The sequence below is a fragment of the Mytilus californianus genome, unplaced genomic scaffold (assembly GCF_021869535.1).
Source record: "Mytilus californianus isolate M0D057914Y unplaced genomic scaffold, xbMytCali1.0.p SCAF_9, whole genome shotgun sequence".
NCBI lineage: Eukaryota > Metazoa > Mollusca > Bivalvia > Mytilida > Mytilidae > Mytilus > Mytilus californianus.
Window position 1 is genome coordinate 1,136,302 of NW_026262745.1, and position 9,136 is coordinate 1,145,437.

The 9,136-nt window shown below is 32.0% G+C and overlaps 1 protein-coding gene across 3 annotated transcripts in view; it reads right to left on the reverse strand.

Annotated features, from left to right (window-relative positions):
- LOC127716128 (heat shock 70 kDa protein 12A-like) overlaps positions 1-9,136 on the reverse strand; it is a 44,942-nt gene that overhangs the window by 18,395 nt on the left and 17,411 nt on the right. For all 3 annotated transcript variants that reach the window (XM_052222226.1, XM_052222224.1, XM_052222225.1), the window contains exons 5-6: positions 6,466-6,523; positions 4,566-4,624 (exon numbers count right to left, since the gene is read on the reverse strand). In XM_052222226.1, coding sequence (XP_052078186.1) covers positions 4,566-4,624; positions 6,466-6,523 — 117 coding nt within the window. The remainder of the gene's footprint in view (positions 1-4,565; positions 4,625-6,465; positions 6,524-9,136) is intronic.

The window sequence follows — 9,136 nt, forward strand, 5'->3', positions numbered from 1 at the left end:
TCCTTTTGGGTAAAGCTGTCTCTCCTACCTAAATGTGTATGACTATATCTCAAAAGAGGGGCGAAAGATACCAAAGGGACAGTCAAACTCCTAAATCGAAAATAAACTGACAACGCCATGGCTAAAAAAGAAAAAGACAAACAGACAAACAATAGTACACCAGACACAACATAGAAAACTAAAGACTAAGCAACACGAACCCCACCAAAAATTTGGGGTGATCTCAGGTATGCCGAAAGGGTAAGCAGATCCTGCTCCACATATGGCACCCGTCGTGTTGCTCATGTTATTACAAATCCATTAAATAGTCTAATTCGGTAGGTCAAATTCGTGAAAAGGAAAAGGGATTGTAGTTTCGACATAAGGAACATATCCGATATCATCTGTGAAACGGTTATTCCATAACGGTCAACCAACTCGTGATGGCGTCCGTTAAATTTACGAAGGGATGATTTCAACTTCACTATTTGGAAATCTTGGTTTAATAGCTTTCTTGTGAGCAGCAACCCTCTATCAAGAAAATCATGATAGGAAATACAAGCCCGGGAATATCGTATCAATTGGGAGATATATACTCTGTATGCAGGCGCTGCTGGAATGTTGCTACAAAGAAATGGAAAGTTCACAATTAGGAAGCTGAAATCATCTCTTTTGTCGCAAAGTTTTGTTTTCAACCGACCCTTATTGTCAATTTCTAGATGTAAGTCAAGATATGAGGCAGACTTAACTGTATCAGTTGTATCCTTTATCTCTGGTTTGATGATATAGATTTGTTCAACATAGTCACCAAATTTTGAATTATTTAGTGAGAGAACATCATCTATATAGCGGGAAGTAAAAATAAAGGATATTGCTAACTTCTTATCTTTCTTCCCAAGAAGTTCCTGTATGAAGTCAGCCTCATAATAATAAAGAACAAGTCGGCAAGAAGAGGGCACAATTAGTTCCATTGGATTTCCGACAGTCTGTTGAAAAACACGTCCTCCAAACGTAACAAATATGTTGTCAATCAAGAAATCAAGCATTTTGCTAATGTCAGTTTCAGAGTATTTTTTGTTTGAATCAGAGTGATTCTTTACAAAGTAGGATTTATCCCTCTCTTAGACAAGATACTTGTATCTACGTTGGCCATTCTTTTTTATGTGTTACAAAGTAATACTAACTCTTTCAATTCGACTTTTAATTTTGAATGGGGAATACTTGTGTAAAGTGTAGAGAAGTCAAATGTTTTAATACTATTCCAAGATGAAAGAGTCTTAGATTGTATGTACTCTAAAAGATCTTTGGAATTTTTTAGTATCAACATCTGATTCACGACACCTCTAGAGTAGGCAGTTTCACAATAACTTTGAAGCCGGGCTTTGATTGCTGATAAAATAGATGTTAATAATTTTGAAAGAGGTTTCGTGGAGCACTTGGAGGACCAAGCAATATACCGTTGTTTGTAAGGACATTTATGTAGTTTATGTATCCAATACAGTGATGGAAGATCCAGTTCTTCATCTTTGGTTGAAATTCCAAAGGAACATAGAACAGTCAAAATTCGAACATCTAGCATTTCTGGCTGTTTTGAATTAATTGAACGAAGTTAGAAATATTAATACCTATATGGAAGACAATATTCAAAAATATAAATACTGTCATCCGACAGACTTACGTCGTATGAAAATCCACTTTGTGTTTTTGTTAGATGTATTTCTATTTGTATTGATCTGATGAGTTCAGTCTTTTTCAACTGATTTTTATAGTCCGTTTTTATGTTGTACTGTTACACCACTGTCCCAGGTTAAGGGAGGGTTGGGATCCCGCTAACATGTTTAACCCCGCGATTATGCATTATGTATGTGTGTGCCTGTCCCAAGTCAGGAGCCTGTTATTCAGTGGTTGTCGTTTGTTGCTGTGTTACACATTTGTTTTTCGTTCATTTTGTTGTACATTTATCAGGCCGTTAGTCTTGTCGTTTAAATTATTTTACATTTGTTACTTCGGCCTTTTATAGCTGACTATGTGGTGTGGGCTTTGCTGATCGTTTAAGGCCGTACGGTCACCTATAGGTTGCACTTTGTAAATACAGCTGTTTCTCAAACCACGCCTCTTTTGGGGAGATATTTAATATTCATAGGTATGTTAATTTGTTAACGTACTGGTTCCCATTGGTGATCTCTGTGTTTCATCTCAGAAAGACATCACTTGGGAATGTAACCAGTATTGAAAAACATGGTAGCGGCTTAATTTTAATTCTTAGGAGGTCCAAAAATGGAGGTAAGGGTAGTATAGAATTTTAGTATAAGTTTAAACTCTTAGAAGTTCAGGGCATATAAATGTTGAAAATATGCCGCACAGCCCTATATTTTGACCTTTGAATAAAATAGTAGTGCATATAAACTTTCCGTTCTGGGATATTTTTTTTCACGAAACTTCATAGTAAAAGTGTCACATTTTTAGCCGCAAAGGGAGTTCCTATGGGAAATTGCATTGTCAGTATTTACAGAATTGCAACCTATATAGGGTTAAAAAATAGAACATACAGAATTTAACAAAATCTGGTTTATCTCAGAGATTTTAAAGAATTTAACTCAAATATGAAGTTTTATAAATATTTCATGAAGATTGAGAAAATCCTGGGCCTTAACTATGATGACTCAGCATAAATTCACAGTTTACAGTGTGCATGGTTTACTTAAAGCCATGAATTCAAAATAAATTAATAATATATGCCTATTTGTAATTTAAATTGTTTAGAAGTGCTTATATTTACTCTTCGCAGTATTTGCAACTCATTGATCCTTCCTAAATATTTTTGGTGGGGTGTTTTTGTCCTGTCGATAACCCAAAAGTAAGCCGTAACGCCTAAATGTGCTTTTATGTGACTGCTGCATAAAAATGTACAAGCTAGAATTACAAAAAGACCTCAATAAAACTAACAATAGTGTGTTCTATCCTAAATATGTAGTAAATATTCCACATTGCTAGAAACAGGTAAAACAATTAGGAAATGTGAGGCCCCAGGGGCAAAAAAACAGAGAAAAATGCCTACCCCTGAGTCATAAAACAGATAATTTAACTTGTAAATGCTGTGATTTTTTTATTTAAAGGTCTTTTGTAAAGTAAACAATAACTGTGCTAGGAAGTTATGCAAAAATCAGATGTAAGCAGTCATTTCAATCAAACTTTTAGTGAATTTATGCACCAGACTGATATCTTCATGAATACAACTTTTGCAAATATGGCTTTGTTTAAACACTTCTAGTTCATATATTAGCTAACTTTTGTTGATATATGGTTAGGCATGATACTGTTGTGACAAGAATTCTAAACTGACCATTTGATGCAGAAATTGTGAACTTTCATTGACAAATAGGCATACAGTAAGATGTGGACTGGAGACACAGGCAGGATTGGATACTTTGTATAATCTTGAATGTTGGAATGCTTAACTACTAAACAATACATTTACAGTATTCTAAAATGCTTTCAATTTGTTATAAGAATAGTTTCAAACAGGTTTTGGACAGTTCATGTCAGATAACATGCACATAGGGTAAGCTGGCAATATTTAGAGTCTTGTTTTCAAAATCTTTAAAAAATTGAAACAGGGGTAGGGGTATAAAATGTACTGTAAAAGGAAACTTAGAGTATATGCAGTGATTTCTTTAAGGCTATAATTCTGATAAATAAGTATTGTTGTGAGAAAAAGTGTTTTTAGAGAGTTTTCTATTTGAATAAATGTTTGTATAGGTTGCACTTTGTAAATACAGCTGTTTCTCAAACCACGCCTCTTTTGGGGAGATATTTAATATTCGTAGGTATGTTAATTTGTTAACGTACTGGTTCCCATTGATGATCTCTGTGTTTCATCTCATAGAGACATCACTTGGGAATGTAACCAGTATTGAAAAACATGGTAGCGGCTTAATTTTAATTATTATGAGGTCCAAAAATGGAGGTAAGGGTAGTATAGAATTTTAGTATAAGTTTAAACTCTTAGAAGTTCAGGGCATATAAATGTTGAAAATATGCCGCACAGCCCTATATTTTGACCTTTGAATAAAATAGTAGTGCATATAAACTTTCCGTTCTGGGATATTTTTTTTCACGAAACTTCATAGTAAAAGTGTCACATTTTTAGCCGCAAAGGGAGTTCCTATGGGAAATTGCATTGTCAGTATTTACAGAATTGCAACCTATAGCTGTTAATGTCTGTGCCATATGGTCTCTGGTGGAGAGTTGTCTCATTGGCAATCATACCAAATCTCCCTTTGTTTTTATATCGAAAGGATGTGCTTTTATTAATTTATAATGCTTTTTGACTTTTGAATTCAAGTGGCCAAAAAGTGACCTTATAATACCTTCTACCTTAAATCGCTCGAAACCTAAAAAGGTTATCTATAAGAGAGGCTACACATGTATATTGTTAGGACATATGTTTTTTAATACTTTATGTAGCATTTATGATATTTAATTATTTTGTTGTCATTGTAGTTGTCTCGTTGAGGTATTATAAATTACTTAATTGTGGAAAAATAAAATAGAATTAATTACAAGTCCACTTGAAAATAACTTACCATTTCGTCTTGTATTTTCTCGGAATGTTGACAGAACAACCACTCCTGTGGTGTTGATACTGCAATATATATAAAAAAATATAAATACAGCATAAATATTCTTACCTTGTAAGAGAATGTTAGAACAAACACATTCTCTTCCAATAAAAAATTAGTATTTTGCTTTCTATTTTTTATAGTACATGGCTTTCGAGACACTATAAAATGTTAGAACATGCTCACCCTTTCTCGTCCAATGGAAAATCGGCATTTTTCCTTCTATTTTTCATAGTACATTGCTTTCCATGCTCTATAAAATGCTTTAAATGAATGACTTTTCATTGTACATTAATTATGAAAGTGAACTCCTAACGAAGTTTATTACAAACCCTGAGGCAAATTTCATAGTAAAAGAGCAAAAGAAATATATGATCAGTACTGATGTTTGTCAAATTATTTTAAATGAAATTATAAAACTACTTAAATTGACTTTTTAAATATTGCAAAAGTTATATAATAAAGAGTGGTTAAAGGTGTAGGAAAAATAATATTTAATGTAATTTGTATACGAGACTTTAAAATCAATGTTTTGTAAGAAAAACAATAAATATTGATCTATACGGTAAAGGCAATTTGTGAAACTCAAGTCATTCGTCAATAAAATAAAAAGTATTTGATGTTGGAAGGATAGTTTTTCTATTTATTAATTATGTTTTATCATTAATAAAAAAAAACCAAATAAACAATTTTGGGAAAGGTGATTTTTATAACATTATGTGATTTTCAAAATGAGATATAAAAGTATTAAATTTTACCTGAAGAAGCAAAAACTCCATTTTGAACACTTTATCCTATGTGTTATATAAAAGCTATTTCAGTGTTGAAATGACCACTTACATATATATATATTTCATATCCATGATAACAATTAAAATGAACTCATATCAAGGTCTGATGTTTACTAAGAAATGACCTAAAAGAGTTAGAACATATGTATTCGCATTCTGACTTTTTTAAGGCCCATTTATTGAGTAGTGTGAAATTTTTCTTTATAAGATTATGAAACCAAATAAAAATATGCTTTGCCTCCACCCTGCCCTTTTTGAAAGTGTGGTGTGATTGCCCCTTTCCTGGTATATACCTCATCCAACAACTAAAAAACAGCAACAAAAAACTAAAATATGAATAACAGATTTAAGACATTGCGAAATTCAACGACGTATATAAATGAAATAAGTAATCTGATAAACTTAAATAGAACATAAATAATAATTCTGATGTGACGTGTTTCTTTCGCTTTGTGAATAACAGCGTGATAAAATTATATACTTAGCAAAGACTCAGAGAGGTACATAGTATTACCTCCTACGTAAATCCACATATATCGTAACCTATGTACAAACACTTTGTTGACTTCGTTGATTTTAGTTGTAACCCGGCTTGTTTTCATTCAATCGATTTATGACATTCAAACAGCGGTATACTACCTGTTGACTTTATTTAACATGTTTGTGCTGATATTTATAGTAATTATGTATATATATAATATGTGTTTTCAGCCGTGTATCACCTTCACTGGTGATCCAATGGATGGAGCTGTCGTAGAGTTGTCAGACACTTATCAAATGATTATTTCTGTGACTGTAACTTACGATCCTTTACGATAGATAAATTAGCTAATTTACAATCAATTCCATCTTCATGCGCGATGAGTTTGTTTCCATCTTCATGCCTTATATATAATGTTCTGTGTTACAACTGTAGATTATACAGACTAGGCAAGGTAACACTTTGCCGATGAAAGCTGAATTTTTAGGGGTCTAGAGCGCTGGACACAGAATAGGCGGTGTTGTCTCGATATCTCAATAGCACGAGTTAGAATCCCGGCGAGGGAAGAACATGTATATATACATATATTTACCTGGCATCGATTGTGAGAGAGGAATAATCTTCCGATAAACTATTGATGCATTCATAATCTATAAAGGTTGGAAAAGTATATTGTTAATTGACAAAAAGTATAACATTGTATTTTTAGGTATATAGAATTTTTAAAAAAAATTCTGAGAATTGCGCTTATCAATATATGTAAAAGAAATATACATAATGCATATACAATATAAACTTATTTGTATGAGGCTGAAAAAAAGGGGAAGGACGAAGTTGTAACGAGCCCTTCCCCAGTTGTTTGCCGAATACAAAAACGTTTATACTTTTATGACATTGACCTGATATTGTTTTTATACTGCTTAGTCTATTTGATACTTATGTTAGTAGTATATTAATGTATGATTGTGAGATATGGGGAGTACACAAATCTCCTATGATAGAAAAGGTCCATTTGGACTACTGCAAAATGTTATTAAGTGTCAAAAGAACAACCTCAAATGTGATGGTCTAATTTGAATTAGGTAGATTTCCACTGCAGTATGAGCGTAATTTTGAAATACTTAAATTTTGGTTCAAAATTTTAGTTAGTGACAATTGAATATTAAGGTCTTGTTATAAAGAGCTTGTACTCTGAAATCACACTTTCTTGTTTATTTGATACTAATTGTAATGCTTTTTTGTTATTTAATGCTATTCATGGTTATATCTGGTCTATATACCAGCTTTGATAAGTGAATGGTATTACAATAAATTTTCACTTCTTCGTACTATGAACATCAAAATTATTTCCTTTCTGTATTTGAACCGTACACGTATACCTAACAACAAAATTATTTTCATTTACCTGTATTTAAAGTATTTATTTGTTCAGTGTATGTTCACTAGTGTTAATATGTCTTTTGATTGAGTTAAGCCATTTCAATTGATATTTTATAGTGTGTATTTCTATGTTGTGATGTTACACTATTGTTTCAGTTAAGGATGAAGGTTTGGTACCATTAAAACGCTTAAACCCGCTGCAATTGTTTGCACCTGTCCTAAGTCAGGAATCTGATGTTCAGTAGTTGTCGTTTGATGATGTGGTTCATAAGTGTTTTTCGTTTCACTTTTTTTTATATAGATTAGACCGTTGGTTTTTCTGTTTGAATGGTTTTACACTAGTAATTTTTGGGGCCCTTAATAGCTTGCTGTTCGGTGTGAGCCAAGGCTCCGTGTTGAAGACCGTACTTTGACCTATAATGGTTTACTTTTATACATTTTGACTTGGATGGAGAGTTGTCTCATTGGCACTCATACCACATCTTCTAATATCTATTGTGTTAAATTTGTTTAAAATGTATGAATTGGGCAACATATGTAAAAAGATTGATATATAGTCTTGGTATGAATAATTTGTGGGATAATCAGTGGTTGTTAAATGTAGACAGCTCATATTTACCTTTGATAAGACAGCGTTTGTTTTATCAAGCTAACCAAGAGTTACAATTTTTATTAGATTCTCCCCAAAGTGTAGATTATATAAGTATGTGGTAACAAATGTAGTTTTGCAATTTTATTTACAGAAATGCATTCCTGTACTTTTTCTTAAATGTATAACAAGGATTCGTTTGTCTTCACATAACCTTTGTATTGAAACTGGACGTTATGTTGGTACTAATAGAAATGAAAGAAACTGTATTTTTTGTGATTTAGTAGTAATAGAGGATGAATTTCATTTCATCCTTCAATGTAGTAGATAAACTGATTTGCGAAAAAAATATATCAACATATATTACTGGTCTAGGCCATTAACTTTCAAGTTAATAGAATTATTGTCCGGTGAAAACACAAAACAGCTTTGTAACTTAGGAAAGTATATACATTTCTCTTTTAAATTAAGAAACAGTTTATTGTAATAAAAGATATTTTGTATTGACGAAACTTCTGACGTCACCTATTGTTAATTATGCATATTGTTAATATTGTTTGTAATGTGCCATATGTATACACTGTACATGTATTTCAATATACTGATGAGCCGTAAGACTCAAAGTTAATAAAGAATTAGAATACTGCAACTTAAATTAATACATTGATTGCTATTTAAATTGTAACACTAATCACAAACTTATTTTCATCCCTTAATGAACCTCTGATTGTGAAAAAAAATGTTCCATGATGAAATTGACATTGCACAAAATATAGCTGTGTTCCTATAATTATTTTATAAACATAGTTGCAGTATAAATGATTATAAAGTGTCATAGCTTCTATACGGAGCTCTCTAGCTCTCTAGCTTTTATACTTATAATACGTACTTTAGTTGGTTTGATGTTATACAATTACTGTCTTCTGATGCAGTAAATATGTGGTTTAATTTACTTATGATATCCACTAAGTCAATGAAACGTACCACACATTTTCCAGAACAAAAGACAAGAATTGTTTTTTCCATATTCCGAGATAAACCAATGTATTTAATGGCATTTTTTATTAACAAAACCAATCGTATATCAAACATTTTACCATAATTATACAAATATGTAAATATAGTTTACGTTTAGATACAAATGTACGTGACAACTTTAGGACGGACGGTTAAATATAGCTAGATTCCGGCACTGCAACAAGTGTATTACGATATTTTTTTACTCGAGAAGTTAAATCTTAATATTTAAAGCGCGAGGCTTGGGGCTGATATTTTACGATATCAATGTGTAGAA